We start from the raw sequence: 27,765 nt of genomic DNA, 5'->3' as shown, positions 1-27,765 counted from the left end.
ATCCTTGCTTAATCAAGTTCAATTTCCTTTTTGACATTATTAGATCTAAAATTCAGTTTTTGTAAAGGGTAGAATGAATCTCAAGAGCATTAACAACAACAAAATAAAAATAATAGAAAACAGGAGAACTATAACAGAGAAGTAAATGAAACAGGATATGCAAGTAGACTGATAGTCACTGTTGCTGACAAGAGGCAATCAGCTGGTTAAGACAGGAAGCTCCTAGGAAGACATGCCTTGTATTTTGTATCTCATTTTTGACTATAGAGTTTAACCAAGTATATTACATGCTTGATAACAGCAACACTAGGGATTGAAATATGTGCCTTTTTTTTGGCTCCATGTCAAGGCTTGTGTGATCTTAGTTCCCCAACCAGGGACTGAACCTGTGCCCTAAACAGTGAAAGCCCTGCATCCTAACCACTAGACCACCAGGGAATTCCTGATATGTACTTTGACATTTAACTCTCACAACCACCTTACCATCACCACTTTCCAGGCAAGGAAATAGCCATAGCTTGTGTTATAAAGAGGGTTTGAACCCAGGTGTGCCCGACTGCAGAAATCAAGCTAACCTCCTCTCAATCTGTCATTCACAAGACAACATGACTGCTCTGCAGACTTACTGTAGGCTTTCTCTGTCACTTGACTTTCAATTTATTCATTCCATAAGTAATTATAAGAATTCTATATTTCAGTTACTCTGCTGTAACACTACAGCAGAAATTAAAAAGATCTAGATGCTATCCTTAGAAGCTCATAAGATAGTTTTAATATTAGGGAAACACTAGAGATGTGAACAAAGTGCTACAGAACTAATTTTTTATGATCAAGAAAGGCAACATACGGTGGGAATGTAAACTGATGTAGCCACTATGGAAAACTATATGGAGGTTCCTTGAAAAACTAAAATTAGAGTTGCCAAATGATCCAGCAATTGCACTCTTGGGCATAAAACTCTAATTCAAAAAGATACATGCACCCTAATGTTCACAGCAGCACTATTTACAATAACGAAGACAAGGATGCAATCTAAATGTCTATCAACAAATGAATGGATGAAGATGCGGCATACACACACACCCTGAAATATTACTTGGGCATAAAAAAGGAATGAAATAACGCCATCTGCAGCTACATGGGCCTAGAGATGATCACACTAAGTGAAGTAAATCAGAGAAAGACAAATATATGACATCACTAATATTTGGAATCTAAAATGATAACAAATGAACTTATTTATAAAATGGAAACAGACTCACAGACATAGAAAACAAAATTATGGTTGCCAAAGGGGAAAGAGGGTAGAGAAGGGATAAATTAGGAGTCTGAGGTTAGCAAATAACAGACTACTACATGTAAGGTAGAATAAAATAAAAGGGCCTACTGTATAGGACAGGGAACCATATTCAATATCCTGTAATTAACCACAAGGGAAATAATATGAAAAATAAAAAATACATACATGTATATATATGTAACTGAATCACTATGTATATATGAATAACTGAATCACTTTGCTATACACTTGAAACTAACACAACATTGTAAATCAACTATATGTCAATAAAAATTTAAAGCAAAAAAGAAAGACAACATGAAAGATACAATTCTTGAATAGAACCTTCAAGAATGGAAGGTGAATGGGCTCCAGGCAGAGACAACGTCAACTGCGCCACAGGCCAATGGAGAAAACCTATGAGTACTCCTGAGGTGGCTGAGAACAGGGTGGTCAGAGCTGGTGGCAGGAAAAGGAAGGTTAGGAACAGGTTGTAAAGAACCTTGTTTGCCATGCCAGGGACTTCAGACTTTGTCCTGTAGGCAACAAAAAAGTCATAAAAATCGCTAAGGTTGAGGAAGTGACACATCAGATTATGTTTCGTTTTTAACAAACTTGCTGAAGTGGTGATGGAAAATAGGAGAGGTGTGAGAAAAATACTTCAGAAGCGAATGACAGAGCTTTGTGGCAAATTACACGCGAATGGTCAGGAAGGAGCCAACGAGGACTCTGGAGGTTTTGGCTTAAGGGACTAGGAAGGTGGTGATAGCACTGATGGCCACAGGGAGCACAGGAAGATAAGCAGGCTAGAGGAGCGGAGAGAGATTTTAGTTAGGTGAAGAGAGAGAATTTAGAAAGAAGCATTTGCAGCTCAGAAGAGAGTTGAAGGAAGCCATGAGTTTCTGTCCCTATGAAAGTGGATGAAAACCTCAGGGAGAAAGTATAGATGGATGCGTTGGTGATTAATGTAACACAACAGCTGTGGAAGGGAAAATACAAAGTGAGATGACCACCAAGGAGAGAAGTGTGAATAACCCCTAAGCTTAAGCAGCAGGTTATCCGTAAATCGTAATGGACTGGGGAGTGAATGGAAACTGAGAAATTAAAGGCAATTATTCCTTGAAGCCAAAAAAGAACAAAAATGGACAAAAGAGGAGATTCAAATTTTAAAAAGTTATTTTAGGGATGTCAGAGACTTGAGCTTACTTGTCAGGTCAAAGTATAGAGTTAGGATTAGAGGAAAATGTTGATGATACAAAACACAGAGATGATAACTAATGAAGCAGGGTAGGGGATAAATGATGGGGAATGGAAGAAGAGAGAAAAGCTGGCTTTACAAAGGCACCGGTGCTGTCTGCCTCAGTTTGACCTCATGGAGGAAACATTTATGAAGACTCCAGGCCTACGAGAGTGGAGAGGAAACGATTGCAAAGCACAAAAGACAGGAAAATACACACCACCTACCAAGAAAGATCATTTTTGCTGAACACAAGTCACTGAAGTTCATTGGGAAGGAAAGGGTTATGAGGAAGGTGGGCTCTAGACAACAGGGGCATAGTGGGGTAGATAGCTGAGAAGCAGGAGAGCTGAGGGAATTCACAGTTCAACTCTCTCAAAAGGAGGGGACTGTGCCATATGCTAAGAACACTGCAGTTGTGGCTAATATTCAGCAATACAATTATGGCCAACTTGGGCTGATTAATGTTTAGTATAAACTAAATGCAAGTAATAACAGCTCTCTTAATACAGTATTTGCAAAGCATTTATGTAATTTAGTATTATATGACTTATATAAAGTACTTATATAATTTAAAAGCACTCTCACTTCATCTTGTTTATCTTTATATGTTAGGAGGTTTTGGTAGATGAACAGTAAACCAACTGATATAAAATTTCATAGTCAGAAAACAGCAGAGGTAGGAAAATCAAATTCATATCTCTTACTTCAAAACCATTCTTTCTATGGCACCACAGCTCTCGCATAAGGCTATGCGAGCTGTTTAACTGGGTGAACCTAGCATGAAAGAGGCAATCATAACATGCTTGTTAAGGGTACTCGACTGGATATTCTGGTTTATAGTGAACATTGGTGACCCCACCCTGTCCCGCCCTCAGAGCTGATACAGGATACTGGAGCACTGTTTCACATAATACTTTGGATACTACTTTAAAATTAACTATATAATTTATGTCTTTTTAAAAAATACAATTTATTTACTTAAAGAGGCAAAATACACATTTGATTCTAAACTCAAGAAGTATAAAAAAGAATACAGTGAAAAACCTCCTACTTAACTCTCAGTTTCCTAACCCCCCAGGTTACCACTGGTCACTGTTCTCAGCAAATCCTTTCAAAGTTTCCTTATTCATACACAAGCAAATCCAAATACATATTCTCATTCCCCTTGTCCACAGAAATGGTAGCACAAGAAATGCACTGTCCTATACCATCCTTTCTTTTTTAAACTGTATCTTAGAAAATTTTCTACATGTCAGTAAAGAATATCCTTATTCTGTTAAAAAACCAGCTGCACAGCCAGTGTATGAAGATATCGTAATTTATTAGGCCAATCCCCTAGTGATGGACACTGAACTTGCTTCCAACTTTTTGCCATTTCAAACATCACTTCAGTGAAGTTATTTCACACATGAAGGGGCATATTTATAGGATAGCTTCACTGAAGTACAAGGTTAAAGTATATATTCACTTCAAATCCTGATTTATACAGCCAAATAGCACACTCAGCAATGCAGGAGAGTGCCTATTTCAACAAGCCCTTGTCTACATAGTAAGCTTGTGATGCCTGGATTTTCACCAAACTGATAGGGTATTAAAATACAGGATCTCAGTTTAATTTTAACGTCTATGTCTCTTATCATTAGGAAAAAATGATCATTTTTTAAAATGAACTAAGTATTCATACCCTTTGTCATTTTTTCTATTTGGCTTATGGTACTTTTAGTTAAAATTTTTAAATTTAAAAAACAGTGAATGCCAATTATGTACAAGGATGTACCAGTAAACAAGACTGCCCTCATGAACTGATTTCAAGCAGGGGAAGACAGCTAATAAACAAGATAATTACAGATTAGGATAGTACTATAATAGGGTGATGTGATAAATACATAGAATGGGACTTTCAAGTAATGTGCCCAGAGAATATCTTTCTGAGGACATGACATTCGAGCTGAGACCTGAAGGATGAAAAGATGTGAAAGAGCTTTTGTACTGTGAAGGATTAACTCAGCAGGTCAGGGGTGTCCCAAACCTGCATACACCATAGAAAGATCTGGCCTGGCTCCTAGGAGATAACCTTTAAGTCCTTGAACAGCCTGCCTATTAAGACTGTTTCTGTTTACATGAGGCCTTGAGTCACATTAACAATCTGATCCACAGTGGGAGTCTTGAGCCACATGGTATCTGCTTGACCTTAGGAGGGGTTAGAGAACTATGTCCAGCCATGTTTACATGACCAACGCTGAATAAAACGCTGGGACACCCAGGCTCAAGTATGTTTTCCTGGTGAGCAGTACTCTCTGCATGTTGTCTCACACTACTCCTGGGAGAATTAAGCATTTATTTGCATGACTCCACTGGGACAAGACAATTGGAAGCTTGGGCCTGGTGTCTCCTAGATCCTTGCCCTTGTGCCTTTTTCTGTTGCTAACTTTAATCTGTGTCTTTACCTGCAGTAAACTGTAACAGTGAGTATAACAGCTTTTCTGAGATCTGTGGGTCATTCTACTAGCTTATCACTGAACCTGAGCATGGTCTTGGGGAACCCTGATTATACGTGTACACTGAAAAATCATAAAATATTGCTAAAAGAAATTAAAGATCAAAAGCAAAAATAGACAAATGGGACTACATCAAACTTTAAAACTTCTGTGCATCAAAAAAAGAGTAAAAAGGCAACCAGAGAATGGAAGAAAATATGTGCAAATTATATATTTGATAATGGGTTAATATCCAGAATATATAAAAGACTCCTATAACTTAACAACAAAGAAACAAATAATTTGATTTTAAAATGGTAAAAGACTTGAACAGACATTTCGATAGACATTTCTAAGAAGAATATATACAAATGGCCAATAAGCACAAAAAAGATGCTCAACGTTACTAATCAGAGAAATTCAAATCAAAACTAAAATAAGATCTCTTACACCCATTAGAATGGCTACTATCAAAAAACTCCCCAGAAAATAACAAGTATTAGCAAGGGTGCAGAGATGTTGAATCCCTTGTGCCCTGTGGATGGGCACATAAAAGGGTACAGCTGCAATAAGAAACGATGCAGGTTCCTCAAAAAATTAAAAACAGAACTGTCATATGGTCCAGCAACTCTACTTCCAGGTACAGATCCAAAAGAATTGACAGCAGTATCTCAAAGAGATATTGTATTTCACACCAATGATCACTGCAGCACTATTTTTTAGAGCCAGGAGACAGAAGAAACTCAGATGTCCAACAATAGATGGATAAAGGAAGTGTGATACATACGTACAACAGAGTACTATTCAGCCTTAAAAGAGAAGGAAATCTTGCCACTTGCTAAAACATGAATGAACCCTGAGGACTTTATACTGTGAAATGCATAAGCAAGTTACAAAAAGACAAATACTGCATGATTCCACTTATATAAAGTATCTAAATTAGTCTAACTTGAAAAACAAAGTATAACTGTGTTTGCTAGGGGCTCTGGGGACAGGGAAATGGGGCTATCCTGTTCCATAGGTGCAGAGTATTAGTTTTGCAAGTTGAAAATGTTTTAGAAATCTATTGCACCATAATGTGAATATAGTTAACACTACTGAGCTGCACATTTAAAAATGGTTAAGATGGGAGCTTCCCTGGTGGTCCAGTGGTTAGGAATCTACCTGCCAATGCAGGGAACACAGGTTCAATCCTTGATCCAGGAAGATCCCATGAGCTGCAAAGCAACTAAGCCCATGCGCCACAACTACTGAGTCAGCGCCCTAGGACTTGCACTCTGTAACAAGAGAAGACACTGCAAGGAGAAAACCACACACTGCAAATACAAATACAGAGTAGCACCCACTGCTCACCACAACTAGAAAAAGCCCCCACACAGCAACAAAGACCCAGCACAGCCAAAAATTTTAAAAATACATAAAATTTTAAAAATGGAATCTCATGTCCTTAATCACAATTAAAAATAATTTTTTTAAGACTTATAACTAGAGCTATACTGTGTGTTCATGGATTAAAAGGCTCAAAACTGCCAAGTGTCAATTCTACCAACATTCTCCCTCCTCCCCTCGCCCCCGCCCGCCAACTGATCTGTAAATTCAATGCAATCTCCATCAGCTTTTCTATAGTAATGTTTATTAAGTTAATATAGCAAATAGGGGCTTCCCTGGTGGGTGTGGCTCAGATGGTAAAGCATCTGCCTACAATGCGGGAGACCCAGGTTCAATCCCTGGGTTGGGAAGATCCCCTGGAGAAGGAAAGGGCACCCCACTCCAATACTCTTGCCTGGAAAATCTCATGGACGGAGGAGCGTTGTAGGCTATAGTCCATGGGGTCGCAAAGAGTCAGACATGACTGAGCGACTTCACTTTCTGGTGGGTCAGTGGTAAAGAATCCACCTGCCGATGCAGGAGACATGAGTTCCATCCATGCCTCAGGAAGATTCCACAGGCTGCAGAGCAACTAAGCCTCTGAGCCACAACTATTGAGCCTAGCCGAAACTACTGAACCCACCCACGTCGCACAGCTACTGAAACCTGTGCGCCACACAGCCCGTGCGCCACAACAAGAGAAGCCACTGCAGTGAAAGCCTGTGCACAGCTGGAGAGTAGCTCCCTCTGGCCACAACTGGAAAAGAGCCTGTGCAGCAATGAAGACCCAGCACAGCCAAAATTAAATAGATAAAATTTATTTTTTTAAAAGGGAAATACAGGAGGATGTCCAAAACAACTTTGAAAGTTGGAGAACTAATGCCACATCTTATACAGTTATAGTTCTCAAAAAAATGTTATACTGGCACAAATAGACTAGGCAGAGTCCAGAAACAGCCTGACACATAATGCACAACTGATTTTTGCCAAAGGACAGGCTTTTTCAACAAACGATGCTGAAACAACTGGATATCCAACTGGAAAAAAATGAACTTTGATCCATACCTCATGCCATATACAAAAAACTATACTCACAATACAGACCTAAATGCAAAACCTAAAACTATAGTTCCCAGAAGAAGGTAATATAAGAAAAAACTTTTGAGAACTTGGGTGAAACAAAGATTTCAAAAAAAAAGAGACCCACAAAAGGAAAAAATAGATAAAAGAGATTTCATCTATATTTATACTGATCTATTTCTGCCCTTTTAAAATACACTGCTAAGAAAATAAAAAGACAAGCCACAGACCGGAAGAAAATGTTTGCAAATCACATATATCACAGAGGACCTGTATATATAAAACTGGAATATATAAAACTCAGTAAGAAAACAAACAACCCCAAACCTCCTAGAAAAAGAAAGAGAAAAGAAACAACCCAATTTAAAAACCGAGCAAGGCATCTGCACAGATACTTCACCAAAGATATGAGGAAGACAAGCAGATGAAGAGACATTTCACATCATTATTCAGAGAAATGTAAATTAAAATCACAATGATATTAGTACCCTTTACTAGAATGGCTAAAAAACTGACAAGACTGTACCGAGCGTTGGTGAGAATGTGGAGGAACGGGAACCCTTGTACTGGTGCAAAGTTACTGCACCAGTGCAGTGCAAAGTTACACAAGCAATTTGGAAAACTGTTTGACAGTATCTTAAGAAGTTAAATATACACTTTCTACACTGGATCACATTCTACTCTTGGGCATTTACTCAAAATAAATGAAAGCAATATGTCCAATCAAAGATTTGTACATAAATGTCCACAACAGCTTTATTTGTAATAACCCAAAACCAGAAACAATGCCAACATCCATAAACAAGTGAATGGATAAAAAAAAAAAAAATACCTGTGGTATATCCATATAATGGGATGCAACACAGCAATAAAAAGGAACTATTGATACATGCTATACCACTGATGAATCTTGAAATAATTATGCTGAATGAAAGAAGCCTTACAAAAGTTATGTACAGTATGATTTCATTTATATAAAATTCTAGGAAATGAAAACTAGAATACAGTGACAAACATTAGTAAGTGGTTGCCTGACAGAGAGCAGTTAGGGAGGGATAGGAGGGAAAGATTATAAGGAAGAGGAAACTTACAGGTGATGGTTATATTCATTATCTTGACCGCAGTGGTGGTTTCCATGGTATATATGTATGTCAAAACTGGTCAAACTGTATACTTACTTTAAATATGTGCAATTAATTGTGTGATAATTATTCTTCAATAAAGCTGTTTTTCTTAAGTGTTTTTCACAAAGAGGTGAAGAGGTGTGTAGGTCCTTTGAAAACTGTCATATTAGAAAGTGACAGAAGTACTAAGAGATTACCAAAATGCAAAATCTTGGCTAAATACTAGAATGACAACTTAGCGTTATTTTTAAGGCTGATTAAAACCAATATTTTTTAATTATGGAAAAAGTTAAAATAAATATGTCCAAAGTGTGTAATAAAGCCCCATGTGCACTCTGCATGCATGCTCAGTCCCTCAGTTGTGTCCAACTCTCTGCGACCTCCTGGACTGAAGCCCACCAGGCTCCTTTGTCCATGGGACCTTCCAAGCAAGAATACTGGAGTGAGTTGCCACTTCCTCCTCCAGAGGATCTTCCCGATTCATCTTCCCGATGTGTCTCCTTCATCTCCTGCATTGGCAGGCAGATTCTTTACCACTGAGTCACCTGGGAAGCACATGTGCACCTGACCTTCAATTATGTCATCTCAAGGTTAAATCTTATTCCATTTGTATTCCCACCCACTTTGCCCCCAGTTTTATTTTGAGGCAAACTCAGACCTATCATTTATTTTATAAATATTTTAGTGTTAATATATATTTCTAAAAGATAAGAACATAAAGGCCTCTTTGTATATGTGGCTTGGTAACTCATTTCTTAAAAGAAAAAAAAAAAAAAACCACTTTATTGATTTATTTGGCTGCACCAGGTCAGACCTGCAGCATGTGGGATCTAGCTCCCCAACCAAGAATTGAACCCGGGTCCCCTGCATTAGGAGTTTGGAGTCTTAGCCATTGGACCAACAGGGAAGTCCTTATTTCTTTATTAATTAAAAAGAAAACAAAAAACTTTAGTTTTTAGAGCAGTTTTAAGTTCAGAACAAAACTGAGCAGAGTACTGAGAGCTCCCATAATACCCCTTGTCCCCGCAACCTTCCCCACCAACATCCTACACCGAAGTGGTATATTTTCACAATCAACCAATCTTCACTGGCACATTATCACCTAAAATGCATTGTTTACTTTAGGGTTCACTCTTGGTACTGTATAGTCTCTGGGTTTTGAAAAGTGTGCAATACATGCATCTACCGTAGCACCATACAGAAGAGTTTCACTGTCCCAAAAACCCTCTGCCTATTTATCCCTGCCTTCCCACTATGCTCTGGCAACCAAGGATCATTTTACTGCCTTCAGTTTTGCCCTTTGAGACTATTTTTAAGGTTCAGAAAAACCAGTGTTGTAGCCATTATAAATGATTTCATTTCAGTGGCAAAAGCAGGATTACTCACTACACAAATGTTGTAAGTTTCAGGGAGGGCGGGGTCCTATGGGAAGTGGCCAGTATGTGGGAAGTGAGTGCCTATGAAGCCACATTCCCCAAAGCTCCTACACTGTGAAGTCAGAGGCTTCATTTTAATTATTTCTCCCTTCTCTCACTTCAGAACATGTACAAGTCCAACCACTGAACACATGTGGACCCTAAGGCAGGCAGAGTAGTTCTTGGGCACCAAAGATTGTGGAGGTATTTTTGAGTGTGTTGGAGGAGAGGGGAGGTATTTTTTAATAGAGCATGCTTGCCCATTTTTTTTTTTTTTTAAAAACCTTGTTTACTGCCTGCCTGTCCTTGGCTTTTAGTTTTATTTCTGTAGTTAAAATACCATAAATAAAAATTTATAAACATTTTTAGAAGTTTTAAAAAATGTTATCAACTTGTGTTTATAAATAGAAACTCAGCATCCTCCCGAATCTCTGCTCCACAGCACGAACAGGTGAGCAATCTGACATACTTTCAGATACTTTTATAGCCATGTTCTGCAATCTGCTTTGCCAATATACTTCAACTTACACATTATAGAAGCAAAAAGAAATAATTAAAAAATAACATTACGGTAGCAGCACAGTAATAACTATGATAATAATTGCTAAGATTTATTGACTATGTATGCGTGAGACACTCTGCTAAGCAGCTCAGGTGAGTCATCTATTTAATCCTTATAAAACTGAGTTAATATTGTAAACTTCATTTAACAGATTAAGAAACTGATGCTTAGATCAGATAGTTTGCCAAAGATCCCATAGCTAAGAGGCTCCAGAGCTGAGATTCTACTTCAGACAGTTTAGTCAAAAGATCCTACTATTCTCCATTACCTTATAATATTGATTGGGTAAACCATAAGACAGATTATCTGAAAATTCTCAGTTATAAGTAATATTTTAAAGAATATTCTTGTCTATATTTCCTGGTACTTTTATGGAAATGTTTTTATAGGATAAGTTTCAAGAAGTGGTCATACTTGGTCAAAAGGTACATGCGTTTATTTATCTATTTATTTATTTATTTGGCCGTACCTTGAAACATGTGGAATTTCCCCTACCCAGGACGAAATCCATGTCCCTGCAGTGGAAGCTCGGAGTCTAAACCACTGGAGTGCCAGGGAAGTCTAGTGTATGCATTTTTAGAGTTAATTGCCAGATAATCTCCAAAAGGCATGTGTATGTAGCAGACTCTTTGACAGCCTGCTTCCAAATAAAGACAAACTTTTAACTCCTATGAACATCAAATGAAGAGTGCCTATTTCCCCATATCTTCAGTAGCAGTAAAAATCAAGCCTTGCTCACTGAAAGGCGAAAGACAAAGGTTTTCATTTCTATGTCTCTGATTACTAGTAAGGTTGATCAACTAGTCTTTTCATATATTTATTACCACTTATATTTCTTTTTCCTCCTTCATATATGTATACTGCTCATCAGTTCAGTTCAGTCGCTCAGTCGTGTCCAACTCTTTGTGACCCCATGGACTGCAGCACTTCCCTGTTCTTCACCAAATCCTGGAGCCTACTCAAACTCATGTCCATTGAGTCGGTGATGCCATCCAACCATCTCACCCTCTATCATCCTTTTCCTCCTGCCTTCAATCTTTCCCAGCATCAGGGTCTTTTCCAATGAGTCAGCTCTTCACATCAGGTGGTCAAAGTATTGGAGCTTCAGCATCAGTTCTTCCAATGAATATTCAGGACTGATCTCCTTTAGGATGGACTGGCTGGATCTCCTTGTAGTGCAAGGGACTCTCAAGAGTCGTCTCCAACACCACAGTTCAAAAACATCAATTCTTCAGTGCTCAGCTTTCTTTATAGTCCAACTCTTACATCCATACATGACTACTGGAAAAACCATAGCTTTGACTAGACAGACCTTTGTTGGCAAAGTAATGTCTTTGCTTTTTAATATGCTGTCTAGGTTGGTCATAGTTTTTCTTCCAAGGAGTAAGCATCTTTTAATTTCATGGCTGCAATGACCATCTGCAGTGATTTTGGAGCCGCCCCAAAATAAAGTCCCTCACTGTTTCCACTGTTTCCCCATCAATTTGCCATGAAGTGATGGGTCTGGATGCCATGATCTTAGTTTTCTGAATGTTGAGCTTTAAGCCAACTTTTTCACTCTCCTCTTTCATCAAGAGGCTCTTTAGTTCTTCAGTTTCTGCCATAAAGATGGTGTCATCTGCATATCTGAGGTTATTGATATTACTCCCAGGAATCTTGATTCCAGCTTGTGATTCACCCAGTCCAGCATTTCTCATAATGTACTTAAGACCCTAATACTGGGAGGGATTGGGGGCAGGAGGAGAAGGGGACGACAGAGGATGAGATGGCTGGATGGCATCACTGACTCAATGCACATGAGTTTGGGTGAACTCCGGGAGTTGGTGATGGACAGGGAGGCCTGGCGTGCTGCGATTCATGGGGTCTCAAAGAGTTGGACACGACTGAGCAACAAAACTGAACTGAACTCTGCATATAAATTAAATAAGCAGGGTGACAATATACAGCCTTGACATACTCCTTTCCCGATATGGAACCAGTCTATTATTCCATGTCCAGTTCTAAGTGTTGCTTCTGACCTGAATACAGATTTCTCAGGAAGCAGATCAGGTGGTCTGGTATTCCCATCTCTTTAAGAATTTCCACAGTTTTTTGTGATCCACACAGTCAAAGGCTTTGGCATAGTCAATAAAGCAGAAATAGATGTTTTTCTGCTCATACCTTTTAGTAATTTGTTTCTGAGTTATGTCCCTTTTAACTTCATAAGGATTCTTTATATATTAAGATATATCTGTTACTAGGTATATAAGCCTTTGCCTAGTTTGTTTTTAGACTTTGTTCATGGCAGTTTTTGCCACACTGAAGTTTATTATTCTGTATTGCTGAATATGAACTTAGATTATTTAATAAGGAAAACTTAATCTTACTTTTTTCATCGAATATTATTTCATGTATACATTCCCATGTACCAAGTCAAAGGCCTAAAAATTAACACTGTATTCCATTAAGTTGATATATTTATAATCTTCACGTTATTTACTTAACATACATATTTATTTATAAGAAAAAGTATCATGGGAGGGAGGTTTCATAGGGAGGGGATGTATATATACTTATGGCTGATTCGTGTTGTTGTATGGGATGCACATATACTTATGGCTGAATCATGTTGTTGAATGGCAGAAACCAATACAACATTGTAAAGCAATTATCCTCCAACTAAATTAAAGGGCTTCCCTTGTAGTGCAGTGGATCAGAATTCACTTGCCAGTGCAGGAGACTCAGGTTCGATCCCCAACCTGGGAAGATCCCACATAGATGCGGAGCAACTAAGCCCGCGAGCAGCGAGCCAGCACTACTGAAGCCTGCATGCTGTAGGGCCGCACACCACCGTTACTGAGTCTACATGCTGCAGCTACTGAAGTCCACGCACCTAGAGCCTGTGTTCTGCAACGAGAGAGGCCACCACAGTGAGAAATCCGAGCACTGCGACCAGAGAGTGGCCCCTGCTTGCCACAGCGAAAGAGAAAGCCGGCACAGCAACAAAGACCCAGCACAGCCAAAAATAAATAAATATAATTATCTTAAAAAAATAAATTTAAAAAAGTACTATAGATATTGTTTGAAAGTTGTCTGTTGAAAGTGAAAGTCACTCAGTCGTGTCTGACTCTTTGTGACCCTGTGGACTATACAGTCCATGGAATTCTCCAGGCTAGAATACTGGAGTGCATAGCCTTTCCCTTCTTCAGGGGATCTTCACAACCCAGGGATCGAGCCCAGGTCTCCCGCATGGCAGGCGGATTCTTTACCAGCTGAATCACAAGGGAAGCCCTAGAATACTGGAATGGGTGGCCTATCCCTTCTCCAGCGGATCTTCCTGACCCAGGAATCAAACCGGGATCTCCTGCATTGCAGGTGGATTCTTTACTAGCTGAGCTGTCAGGGAAGCCCTAGATGTTGTTTGGATTTCCACAATTAGAAATGTGAGGCTCCTAAGCCTGCCCTGCAGAAAAAATGAGAAGAGTAGCTGAAGTGAAGAACTGGCAAGTGAAGTGGAAAACTTGAAAATATTTATTAATCATACACAATGTTTCCAACAGTATGCAGAATTCTATCCAGCACCTGTCCAAGCTTTGAGATTGCCCAGAGTTAGAGCTTTAACCAGTACTCCATCATCAAGGAAGGTTGTCATTTTCCTGAACAGCTGACATAACTGGTGAGAGATAAAATTACACATTTATGGTGCTGTTGTGTGTGGCTTGAACCTAAAGCTTTTTTTTTTTTTAAACAAACTATTAAGATCTGTGCCAAAGACCTCTGACTTTACTCTCATGCAAAAACAAGCATGTTTCTCTGAAGGTCACCCCAAGATCTTAAGTTCTTTTTTCTCTTTGCTTCATTTTGATATGAATGGGAGGGAAAACAAATTAATTACCATAAACAGTACAATAACATCATCATCAAAAGGCTGACTGATTAAGCCTGTGAACCCAATTCAGCTTAAATTTAGATCACTCCTTTCACTTATTTTTCCCTCCTCAAGGTCCCAAGTACTTAATCACCTTTAAACATCTTCTATGTCTGCATTCTGTTTAATTTCATAAGATTTCTCACACTTTAAAAGAGTGACCCGTCATCATCTAGAAAATGAGAGGGTTAGTTTTACCAGCTTATGATTTGCTAGTAACTTAATAAAGTTCTCTGAATTTAGTCTTTTGAATTCAGAAAAGATACTGCAAACGATCTTGTTTATAAAGACCAGACACATTTTAATGTTGTAAATTTAGCAGAGCTGAAGGTAACAATCTGCATGTATTCCTCAGCAATTGGTTTACACAGAGAATTAGTATTGACCTTTTAATGAATTTCTACTTTAAGGATTCTTTTTTAGTTGGCAAATAACTGATTTTTTTATCCTTCTATTCTAAATCAAAAAGGCTGTTGACAATTAATTGCTTTAAGGACTAGAAAATTTGAGTCAGAATAAACTAATGAGAATTAAAATATTGAATGTTCAATTTATAAATCTAATTGTTTTTGTCTAAGGTTACCTTCCCTTTAAATCGTTATTCAAATATAGTGGCTCTCAAATTATGGTCGCTGGACCAGAAGCATTGGTGGGATCTGGGAAGTAGTCAGAAATACAAATTCTCTGGCCCTATACTGGACCTACAAAATCAGGAATTCTGGGTTTCAGGCCAGAGAATTTGTTTTAACAATTCTTCCAGGGCACTCCAATTCGAAAATCACTGCTGTAACACATTTTAAAAGGCTTAATTAACAATATAAATGAATTTTAGACTTACTTAAAAAAAAATCACTTCTTTGTATCTCAGAAAACCAAAAAGGCCTCAGTTAATCCACAATAAGGGATGTAAGTCTACATCAAATCAAAACATGAACTCTACCCATCAAAATTTTGCACCAGAAAATAAAACTTTACAAATTAACAGGTAGTTCAATGGTTAAGAGTCCACCTACCAACTTGGTCCAGGAAGATTCTACATGCCATGGGGCTGAGCCTGTGTGCCACACCTCCTGAAACCCTCGCACCTAGCTCCAAAACAAGAGAAGCCACTGCAATGAGAAGCCTGTACATCACAACTAGAGAGTAGCCCCGTGCTCACCACAACTAGGGAAGTGCTCAGCAAATGAAGACCCAGTGCAGCCAAAATTAAATAGAAAACAAAGAACTTCAGTTATTTAACAGCTTACAAGCTTTGCCCTTTGTCAAAAACACTGGACTTATTTAGTCAGTCTACCTTCCAGTCTCCAGTCCCTCTAGACATGGCCAACCAACAGCAAAAACATGAGGTCCACTCTAGCTTCCAGTAGAGGTGGTGCGTAATCTAATGGAAAGCAGTGAACATTTTTGGTTGAAGCAGGACACGCAGTCTTGAGACAGAAATAAACAAAATGGATTCTCCACTTGGTTCTCGTGACATGCCAAACTATCATTTGACAGCTGTTCTACATAAAAACTGGAGCTCTGGCCCACATGGTGACAGCAGTGTAGATAACGACATGGTGTCAAGAGCAGTGATGTGATGGCCAAGGAGTGGGTCCAGAGAACAGGGCACCCAGGGCACCCTCTCACACAAAAGATGAAGTCCTTATGCAAATGAGATTCACTGCGCATTTTTATTTGCAGAAACAAAATTTTAAATTTTCTCTTGCTAATGTGAGAAAAAAACCAAAAACCTCTTTGCTCTTTGGCAGGGAGATTTGTACTGAATTGGCTTAGAGACACTTGATGATTAAATTCAAAAGTCAGCTCAGAAACATGAATAAGGTTCTGCCTTTAGAGATTTTATAACCTAACAGGGCTAACAAGCATAAAAAAGTGAAGTATTCTAAAAACTGAAAAGGTGAAAACAATTTAACTCCTCTCATTTGTTACGAGCAGGAATTAAGATATTTTATATGGGTTAGTTTTCTAGAAAATGAAAGCGTGCTTAAAGTTCAAATCCAAAAAGTCAGTATTTTTATGAAACCTTTTTATAAAGCATGGTAAACATTTCAGTCTTTTAAATGAAACTGATAAACACAACTGAAGCTTTTACCAGTGGCAAGGACAGAATATAAATTCCAATTACCAAGACCTCAGGCTATCATGCTTTTCTGGTTTCTTTGACATCAGTTGCTCTAATTTCCCCACTACTGTTCGTTAAGTCAGTCATCATGAGCACCTTGAAGGCTTTTGCTCCTTTCCACAGATATTCCCCATCGACCTTCCTTCACATCCAAAAATTTTCCTCCTTAAAAATACATTTCTTTTTAAATTATGAGATAACTGTATTATTGAACATATGCAAAAAAAAGGGGGGGAAATCACCAAAATCACCCATCTTTTCCTTGTTGGACTTTTATGGTATGGACATTAAAATAATAAATGGAACAGCTGAACATTAGCTGGACTACACAGAAATTTCTAATATAGTTTACTTCAGTCTGTCTTTATAAGATATAGAAAAGTTTATTTTCATATTCAGGCCTGCTGAATATTGCTTTTAAACGTTTTTTTTTTTTGGCCATGCCATGCAGCACACGGATCCTAGTTCTCCAACCATGGATCAAACCCACACCCATTGCATTGGAAGAGCCTAGTCTTAATCAGTGGACCACCAGGGAAGCCCCTTTAAGACTATTTTTAATTGAAAAACATACAATGATTTTCATTTTTAATCGGAAAGGATAATTCACCGACTTACCTCATTTGTAAGGAAGTTATTCACTCTCTTTTCAGCTTCAAAACTATTTGTAAATGAATTTTCTTTTCCTTCTGTAATATCTAGTGTAAAATTGCATGTTTGTGTACTCTAGAGTCATATAGATAAGTACTTTAATAGAGCAGCTATTCAAAGGAGGGGAAGATAGAAGGAAAACTTGCTCATTTATGATGAATGTCCCTAAAATGCCAGGCTCTAAAGCTGCATGATGTTTGTGAGAGCACCGAGTATGAGTCCAGCATACTGAAGACACTCAGTAGGCTGGTTTCGTCTCCTGAGGGCAGACGAGTGACCTTTAACTGGTTAGCTGTAGAATCTTTTGTTCAAAGGGATCCATGGAAGATCGGTATGTGAAACAGATAAAACAGGAGCAGCTCTGGCTAAGGAAGAAGACCCAAGTCTGCGATTCCCACTTTTCCTCTCTCTTCTCTAACAGTTTGAAAATGAGTACAAAGTCTGAAGCATCCAAACTTACACAGCTGTACCCCAAGAACCTTCTAACCTAGCCCAGTCTAACTTTTTCAAAAGGCCATTCCTAGGGAACAGCAAAAAGGAGAAAGTCAAGCTACTGACACACAGCAGTGGAGCAAGTGTGTTGTCAGAACACTCCTTATTAACCATCCACCCAGACACGAGGGGCAACAGCCCCTCTTCCACCCCAGCAACCCCTCAGGTGTTCTCTTTCGGGCTTCCCTCGATATTCATTTTAAATTGACTGACTTGTTTAAAATGCTCTAACAATACAGTGTGATCTGCTTTTGATATCCCCAGAGAGAGCCCCCCTGTCGATTCACACTGTAGGACAACCCTTCTTCCACTAGTGTTACTTCTTCCATCAGTCATGACTTCCCAGTTGGCTCTACTCGAATCTTAAGCATCCATGGAGGTTTACTTTGGGAAGCCTTCCTCCCACATTTTGACCCTTAACTGAATTCTCAATCTCTGGCCACCAGTGCTATAGTTCACCGCTCAGTCCGTGAACTAACCCTCTGCAGATCCGGCTGATAGTCCTCCAGCCTCTGTGGCTGCTTTTAGTGACATGCACACACTAGCCCATGAGACAGTCCATGCTCTTTCAGATATACAGTACTTGTGAGGAAGTTTCTCTTTCCAGATCCAGAACCTCTTTCCCTCCACCACTGGCTCTGCCCTCGGGTTCACACAGAGGAAAGTTTGGCCCTGCTCCCCAACCCCTGCAGCCTGTACGGCTTACAGTTGGCCTTGTGTTTTTCCCCATTCTGGCTCCACCTCTAAAAATAACACTGCCGCCCCAGCCATCTCATAGGCCATCTGTGGACTCTGCCTTCAACATGTAATGATTAGCTAGCAGAGGAACAGGCAGCTCTGGCCTGTGTGTGTAGCCGCCGACTCTCTGGGTTCCATGCACAGATTACATCCCTTTCCTTCTTTTCTCCTTTGACCTGCCCCAGGAATGCTACACTCAGCCCTGCATTCATCGTTCTGTCACTTACTGAGCACCGTCAAGAACCAGGCCGGCCAGGCACTGAAAAACTAAAAGCAAATAAAATATACTCAGCCCACAGAAGATTAAGAGCAAGCTAGGTAGAGTAATAAACAGCTGGGGAAGCTGGAGAAGGCATCAGAAAGGGAGGTGATGTCTGAGCCAGGGAGGAACTACATCAACAACCAAGAATCACGCAGCCTTGTGTCCCCTGCACCAAATGGGACAGTGCTTTCCCGTACTTGAAGTTCCACAAATATGTAAATATAGTAAAGCTGACAAAGCCTGCTCAGTCCTGTGCCTCTCCTGGAGGTGAGGGAGGGTGGTCAATGAATCCACAGTCTGAAAGGGTAGTTGCAGAGGTTGACACTGTACCTGGCTACGTACAGTACTGCTCAGGTGGTTGTCCTCGGACATCTGTGCATTCTGGAAGTAGGACAAGGGAGCGGGTAACTCTGTCATTGGAGCAATTGTACAGATAAACTTTTCCACAGAAAACAGAGCCTCCTGGGGTTCTGAAAAAGGGAAAAAGAAAACAATCTTTTGTGCATTACAATTATACGTTTATTCTGAAACACTTTCACAAATGACTTTCTTTCATGTGTTTTCCTCCAGGCCAAGATTTCTAAGGACCTCACAGGCTGCTGTCACTTGCTGGCTCCTGGATTAGGTCTGGAACAGATTTTACTGGGTTACCAAGAGTTGGTTAAGTTCTAGTAAATCCATTCACATCAATTAAACACTTACAAGACTAATTTGTAAACCAGAAATGCATTATTATGCCAAGACCTTCAGCTGACAAACTTGTCAGCTCAAGTTACTTCTTGGTAATGAGTAGATCTACGTGAGAAACCAAATATTTTCAATCACTATCATATCTAATGATTTCAGATCTAGAGCAAAGGGTGCTAAATGATCTTAAAGAATGTTCTTGTCAACGTTCCTTTTCCGATCCACCTTAATTTATATCACCATAAAATTATGTTTTGTGCTTTTAATTTCTTTTTATCATCTCATTTTTTCCTTTACCACAATGCTCTAAGGCAGAAGAACTAGGTAACATATTTATTTTACAAAAACAGAAGGGGACCCAAGTTCAGTGACTTGCTTAAAAGCATTAAACTGGGCAGACCAAGACCAAAACCACAGACGCCTGACCCCCAGCCTCTCCTCTGCCTCCTCGCACAGCCTTGCTCACACACATTACTCCATCTCCCGGACTTTACCCTCCCATGTGCCTGTCTAGGTACCTGAATGTCCATCGACCAATTTCTTAGGACTTCAACTTTGCTTTCCATTGAAAGTCTTCAGAAATACAGAAGGAAAAAAAATTGTTTGCACACCTAAGCAATACTCTAATTCATTTAAAGTGTCTAAAACATTACCATGTACATACTTAAATGAAAGTATGCTGTCAATGTCATTTCATTTCAGGATCTTCTATCTTCTAAATATTATTCTGCTTTCTTATTCTAATGATTTCTTAAATTAAAAAACCACATAAAACAACTTTTTCCTCTAGTAAAGGTACTGACTTCCAATTAATCCTTATCACCTCTATTTGGATCATTTAAATCATGACAAATTCATAAACAAGGTATGCTTTCCTTTCTATCCCATGTATTTTTTGGGGGGGCCATGTCATGAGGCATTGGGGTCTGAATACTCCCACCAGGGATCAAAACCATGCCACCTGCAGTGAAGGCACAACTACTTAACCACGGGACCACCAGGGAAGTCCCTATCCTACATGCTTTTAAATACTGTGCCCGCTTTTCACCTCCCTTCCAACCTGCTATGTGCCCATAGTAAGCCGGCGTGAGAGCAAAAGATTGTAAATTAATATCAACTAAAAAAGATGTAATTATATAATGAGACAATTCTGTTTAAAATATATATTAATTTGTTTTAAGAAAATGAATAAAATTATTTTAAAAATAAAATGAATTAAAATTAACAGCAGACTCAATGGCTACTTTCATGGGAACTGATCACCAGAAGGGGGTACACAGGAAGCTTCTGGAGTTATTGGTAATGTTTGTTTCTTGATCTGGGTGCTAGTTACACAGAGATGTCAATCTGAAAATCCTCTGAGCTCTATACCTATGACCTGTGCACATTCCTATATACTTCTATTTGGAAAGTCAAATAGATTTTTGAAGGTGTAAACCTATATTCTGGGAGAAATATCAATAACCTCAGATATGCAGATGACACCACCAGTATGGCAGAAAGTGAAGAGGAACTCAAAAGCTTCTTGATGAAAGTGAAAGAGGAGAGTGAAAAAGCTGGCTTAAAGCTCAACATTCAGAAAACAAAGATCATGACATCCGATCCCATCACTTCATGGGAAACAGATGGGGAAACAGTGGAAACAGTGTCAGACTTTATTCTGGGGGGCTCCACAATCACTGCAGATGGTGACTGCAGCCATGAAATTAAAAGACACTTACCCCTTGGAAGAAAAGTTATGACCAACCTAGATAGTATATTCAAAAGCAGAGACATTACTTTGCCGACTAAGGTCCGTCTAGTCAAGGCTATGGTTTTTCCTGTGGTCATGTATGGATGTGAGAGTTGGACTGTGAAGAAGGCTGAGCGTCAAAGAATTGATGCTTTTGAACTATGGTGTTGGAGAAGACTCTTGAGAATCCCTTGGACTGCAAGGAGATCCAACCAGTCCATTCTGAAGGAGATCAGCCCTGGGATTTCTTTGGAAGGAATGATGCTAAAGCTGAAGCTCCAGTACTTTGGCCACCTCATGTGAAGAGTTGACTCATTGGAAAAGACTCTGATGCTGGGAGGGATTGGGGGCAGGAGGAGAAGGGGATGACAGAGAATGAGATGGCTGGATGGCATCACAGACTCGATGGACGTGAGTCTGGGTGAACTCTGGGAGTTGGCGATGGACAGGGAGGCCTGGCGTGCTGCGATTCCTGGGGTCGCAAAGAGTCAGACACGACTGAGTGACTGAACTGAACTGAAACCTATATTTAGGGTTTGACAACATGTATGCTAGCTTACCCAAAAGGGAGGTGGATTCCAGCAGAACAATTATATTCTCAAAGTACGGAAAGCAAATGTTCTGACCTATGCTTCTAGATTTTTAAAAGTTGACTAATTGAGAAGTGAAAGGCAAATAAGAAAAAGATATACCCAATTGAATGCAGAGTTCCAGAGAATAGCAAGAGATAAGGCGGCCTTCTTAAATGAACAACACAAAGAAATAAGAGGAAAACAGTAGAACAGTAAAGACTAGAGATCTCTTCAAGAAAACTGGAGATATCAGAGGAACATTTCATGCAAGGATGGGCATGATAAAGGACAGAAAAGACCTAAAGAAGAGATTAAGAAGAGATGGCAAGAATACACAGAAACATTATACAAGAAAGTCTTAATGATCCAGAAAACCATGATGATGTGGTCACTCACCAAGACCCAGACATTCTGGAGTGTGAAGTCAAGTGGGCCATAGGAAGCATTACTATGAACAAAGCCAGTGGAGGTGATGGAACTCCAGGTGAGCTATTTAAAATTCTAAAAGATGATGCTGTGAAAGTGCTGCAGTCGACATGTCAGCAAATTTGAAAACTCAGCAGTAGCCACAGGACTGGAAAAGGTGTTTTCATTCATATTAGGTATTATAAGTAATCTAGAGATAATCTAAAGTGTACAGGAGAATGTGTATAGATTATATGAAAATATTATGTCATTTTATATAAAGGACTTCAGCACCCAAGGATTCTGTTAGCCATGGGGTGGGGCCTGGTGGGAGTTCTGAAAGCACTTGTCCTCCATCCCCGCCCCCCACCAAAGGACAACTGTATTTAAGACACATCTGGAGTGATGGCACCCCACTCCAGTACTCTTGCCTGGAAAATCCCATGGACAGAGGAGCCTGGTAGGCTGCAGTCTCCATGGGGTCGCGAAGTCGGACACGACTGAGTGACTTCCCTTTCACTTTTCACTTTCATGCACTGGAGAAGGAAATGGCAACCCACTCCAGTGTTTTTGCCTGCAGAATCCCAGGGACGGGAGCCTGCTGGGCTGCTGTCTATGGGTTCTCACAGAGTCACGACTGAAGTGACTTAGCAGCAGCAGCAGGAGGAAGTGGAGGTAGGCAACAGGGCTAGCTAGGTCTCCAGTCAGGCCTGGAGAACAAACAAACATTGTTGGTACAAAGGGGCAGGCAAAGCCAGATTTGATTCCGGGCCAGTAACAGCTGAAAACAATTGATGACTGCATGGAGAAGGCCAATGACCCACTGTCCCAGCAGCGTGGCAAAAAGACACTACTGGACCTTATAACATTACGAACAGTGCCCTGAGAACAAGAAAAGGCAGTTGTTGGGAAGTGAGGATCTTTCACATGACCTGAATTGCAGAGGGAGTGGGAGTAGGGATGTAAGTAGACTTTGGTGTTTTCTCTCTCTGGCCATCTGCTAAAGATTTTCTGAGGCTGATAAAGCACAACACTTGAATTCACTGCTATTCATTTCCTTTTTTTCAAAACACTTGCTCAATCAGATAAAAGGAAAAAGAAATCCTTTTCTGATGGGCAGCTGTAATTTCTTTCTATTATACACAAAGACTAAAAGCCCCAGGAGAATACAGATAATCTTGAAGTTTAGATGTGCTGAGCAGAAAAATCTATCTAACCAGAAAACCTTCCATCCATCAGCACTTTAAAAAGTATCACAGGACCAATGCTTGAAATCCCAAAAAGCAGCTGATTAAAAATTCATTTAGGGACATACCAACAGAAAAGTATGTTTCTGTCTCTCACTACATCCCAAGGTAACAAACTAAAATTAATAACTTAAAATTAATCTAAAACGTCAGGAATACAGCCTAGAAAGACTCTCAATTTTAAGAGATTAGGGAGCAAACAATCTCCCCAGTCCCACAAGAGGCTTCGTGAAAGTGACAGGCCCTAAAAAGACCAAGCATAGTGATACATCTAATTTGGTGATTTTTCCCCTCTGCTTCTTTCCTTCCCACTCTACTGTGAACCATTTGTGGCAGATTAGATGATTATTCAGCATATATTCACTCCCTCCCCCAACATGCCCATGAAAGGATGTTGAGCTTGGTTCTGTGAGTTGCTTTGACCTCAAGGTGAGTGCAGTCTACTGCCCACTCCATGCCTTTGGGCTCAACCGGACAACTTCCTTTGGTCACGGAATCTTGGCAGATGCGGCACAAACAGTTAAAACTGTGCTTGTGCAGGGGGCCCTGTCTTCCTGTACTTCTGCTGTCCCCTCAAGAACTTATCTGGGTAGCCACTGCCCCTTCAGCCTGGGGCCCAGAACAAGAAGGGCAAAGCAGAACTGCCGTAGCTGTCACCTTTAAGAAGAGTGAGAGCTACCGCTCTAAGGCACTGAGTTTGGGGGAGGTCTACTATGTAGAGTTATCATGGTTGTCTTTAAATAATAATGGTTGTGTGGGCTCAGAAGGTGCAATAAAAAATGAACAAAGACAAAAACGTAAAATCCTTTATCTGAAACCCTCAGGACCAAACAGGTTTAGAATTTATATATTTTTTGGATTTTGTAAAGTTCAAAGTGTAAGTCGCTCCGTCGTGTCCGACTCTTTGCGACCCCATGGACTATACAGTCCATGGAATTCTCCAGGCCAGAAAAATGGAGTGGGTAGCCTTTCCCTTCTCCAGGGGATCTTCTCAACCCAGGGATCGAACTCAGGTCTCCCACACTGCAACAAGAGGCAAATGCATAAAGAGGTTCTGGTTAGAGTTTGCTGTCAAATGATTTAGGAGCTTTTGGATTTGCGAACTGTGGATATGGGACCATGGTCCTGTATTATTACTTATATAGTTAAAGAGATTCTTTTCCTCTCAAATTTCATTTCAGTAACTTTACTGGAAGATGTAATTACAATGAGTCATTGTGGAAAATTTGTTGTGGAAATGGCAGAACACAACTAATCTTTAACAAAGAAAAAGACTATTCACAGTTAATTTGTAAATCATTGACTATTCTCAGCAATGCATTCTCTTGTTCGATTAGATCACCTTAAGGAACTGTACAAGGCATAGTCAAACATTAATACCCTTTAATCAACAAACACTTGTTGGGATTCTTCTACACAACCACACACTGTGGTAGGTACGAGGGGTGCTAGTGCATCCGATGATGCTTCTGGTCACTTAAGGCGCTTACTATCTAGAGGGGAAGACAGAGAAGAATGTTTTTACATTAATAACATGTTGAAATAAAATTATTTAGCTGTACTGAGTTATATAAAATATATTATTCAAATTAATTTCACCTACTGCTATCTTTAAAAAATTTGCTCATCAGAAAACTTAAAACTGACCTTTGTAGCTCTCACGTGATGTTTCTATTGGACAGTGCTGCTCTAAAGCTTCAGTTCTTTCTCCGACAAACAGGCTTAATACTGAAAATCCCTGACAACCTTTTCCTTCCTGAAGCTTCCCTCCCGTCCTCAGTTTAGTGACACTGCATAGTGGAGGTTCTCCTCCCACCACTCATTCCCCTCAGCTGGTTCCTTATCCTTTTCCACCCTCTCATTATAAGTGTTCCTAGGCTCTGCCTGGGCCTCCTTGTCCCCCTCCTTTTCTCAGGCTTCTCCTCCATTGTTCCAAAATCAACTGGTAAGGCTATTTAAGGGACGCATGTTTACAGCTCCAGGCCTGTCCACGGGATATTTCAACTACTGGCACTTGAAAAGTGATACTTCCAAACCGATTTCTCCTCATCCAGACTCTCCTTTGCTCCTAGCTTTCTTATTCCTTTGATTGTTTCCCCCGTTTTCTAAACAAAGCCTCCTAGTCAACTTCACATTTTACTCCTTGCTTCTCAATTGGCCAGTCATATCCTCTTCATACTTTTCCTCCTTTCTAAGCCTCTGTCACCACCAAAGGCCAAATTTTCATTATATCCCACCCGGTTCGTGCAAAAGTCACCTCAAATTTCTCACTCATTCTAGACCTTCTGTCACAAAACTTAAGAGCAAAGCTCAAAACACCTTCCAAATCTGCCTGGAATTGATCACACAAAGGAGAGGCACTATTAATTTTTCAGAATACATCCAAAAGAAACAAGTCTCCCCCTGAAATCTGAGGTAAAGCAGCAGCAAAGGGAACCTGGATCCCTTTGTGAGGGAGGGGAAGGGGACCACAAAAGCCTTGCTGACAGACAAACTTTCTATCTTTCCTGCTGGAATGATTCTCAGAGACCAACTCCAATCCTCCAGTTCTCCCCAAATGGAAATTCACGCAGCAGTCTAGAACCAGAGGCAGCCACTAACTTAAAATTCAGCACCAGACCATATCCACGCAGAGGAAAGTATGTCCAGAGTTGTGATAACTTATTTACCCAAGGAAGATGAGCAGACGAATGTAAAAACAGATGACAGATGCCGCTTCTATCATCTACTTTTCTCTGGAGAGAGGAGGGAGGAAATCCATGCACTCAATAAATAAGCTTCTTTTTCACTGTTAAAGGCTTGTTACTAAATGGAGGTGGGAGGGGGCTTACGTTGGCAGAACTCTGTAAATGAGTTAAAGGAGAATTGAAACTGGCTTTGGCAGGTGACTGAATCAGCCAAACGCAATCGGCTCCCAATCTCGTTCCTGTTTTTATCCTCCTTCATAAGAGTGATTTAAAGCGCACACCGGGTACCGGACGCTTCGGATCCAGAGTACCGCTCTTCGTAGTACACCCTCTGATATAATGCCCTCCTCAATTCAACTCCGAGGGTGAAAACCTTTCCATGGTGAAACATAACTCAAGTAACAAGATGCTGTTAACGAGATGTAATCTCCACCTGCCTCTAACTTGAGAGAATACTTATGACTTTACAACGTGCTCTGCCATATAGTGGTTTCCATGCCATTCTTATCTCCCACAGTAAACCTTGAACGCTTTATTCCTCTTGCCCAAAGCAGGCAAACAACCCTTGTAAAATCATTAAGTTGACTTTTCTACCAGAGAAGCAGATACTTATTTGAAAGGAATCTGCGGGATCAAAAAGCCAACTATCTAAAATACAGGCAAAGCACTGGACAAAGCCTCGCGACAGTCCAGATTAAGGCAAAAGCATCAGACCCCGGTGTTTTCCGCCTCGAACTCAGAAGGAAATTAGCCGAGTGCCACTCGCTTCCCCTGGACAAGGACACACTCAGGGGACGAGGCGTGGAGTTTCACCAGTTGCTTAACAAGACCCAGCGAAAGGCGCTTCCTCTTTTCTCTCGCTTCAACTCCAGGCAAGACGGTCAATCCCCGCCCAAAGCACCTGCGCCCAGAGCTGTCTTCGGGAAACCAGCACTTCCATACCAAGGCTGAGGGGGACTCTCTTCAACCGGACTGCGCGCCGCGCCCTGCGCCCGAGAAACCGGCGCCCCTCCTGGTTCCCCACATGGGGTTCCTCGCTCCCCGCCAGACCGCGCCCCGCGCCTCATCCTCGAGGACACCGGCTCCGCGGCCCGGACGGCGACAAAGGGCCCGGCCCTGCCCGCAGCCGCCCGTACTGGAACCGGATGTGAGGTGTGTTCTGTCACCCCCAACTCCCCTTCGGGCACTTACCCTTTCCTCGTCGCCACCACCACCGGACCCTAGCAGCCGAGGTTCCTTCCCGAGCATCCGCTGTTTTGTTTCCGATGTGAAATCGCGGCCTTTGGTGCTGATGACCCAGGCCCCACCCAAAAGGCTTCACCGGTGTCGTCACTTCCGGCCCGGGCGTCGTTGGTGACCCGCCCGCCGAGGGGCGTGGCCTTGGAGGGGCCCCAGCGGCGGAGGGGCGGGCCCCCGGGGGGGAGGCGGAGCTTCCGGTGGTGGCGATTGAGGCGGGGGACCTGGTGCTCTAGTCCAGCTTCTGACCCCGGCCCTGGCTCACCAACCTCCATACCCGTGGCCGCCAGCGCGAGGAGGAGGTTATCAGATTAGACGCTGCCCCTGAGCTGAGGATCTAGATGGCTACGTAAACTAGACCTAGTGTGTGCTTCTCCCGGACTACAAGTGATAGTACGTTAAATCTAACGTTTCTTTCATTTCTCTACGGGATCTATCTGCACAGCGTTTCTCAATGGAAATCAGAGGCACCACAATCA

General features: G+C 40.8%; 1 protein-coding gene and 1 long non-coding RNA gene across 4 annotated transcripts in view; both read right to left on the bottom strand.

Moving 5' to 3' along the window:
* PSEN1 (presenilin 1) overlaps window positions 1-27,359 on the bottom strand; it is a 72,853-nt gene extending 45,494 nt beyond the window's left edge. The window contains exons 1-2 of one of the 3 annotated variants that reach the window (XM_012181995.4): window positions 27,242-27,359; window positions 19,051-19,190 (exon numbers count right to left, since the gene is read on the bottom strand). In XM_012181995.4, the coding sequence (XP_012037385.1) occupies window positions 19,051-19,137 (87 nt within the window). In that variant the 5' untranslated portion in view covers window positions 19,138-19,190; window positions 27,242-27,359. Of the gene's footprint in view, window positions 1-19,050; window positions 19,191-26,992 lie in introns of all 3 variants that reach the window. The other 2 variants (XM_042252728.2, XM_012181996.5) reach the window with 2 other exon arrangements.
* LOC121820007 (uncharacterized) lies at window positions 28-19,043 on the bottom strand. The gene is made up of 2 exons (XR_006060450.2): window positions 15,466-19,043; window positions 28-14,197 (listed from the first exon to the last, which is right to left on the bottom strand). It is a non-coding gene; the product is annotated as an uncharacterized LOC121820007 (long non-coding RNA).
* Window positions 27,360-27,765: the final 406 nt, after the last annotated feature.

Source organism: Ovis aries, chromosome 7 (assembly GCF_016772045.2).
Source record: "Ovis aries strain OAR_USU_Benz2616 breed Rambouillet chromosome 7, ARS-UI_Ramb_v3.0, whole genome shotgun sequence".
Classification (NCBI taxonomy): Eukaryota; Metazoa; Chordata; class Mammalia; order Artiodactyla; family Bovidae; genus Ovis; species Ovis aries.
Note: the sequence above shows the minus strand (reverse complement) of the source record. Positions and strands in the feature narration are given on the sequence as shown.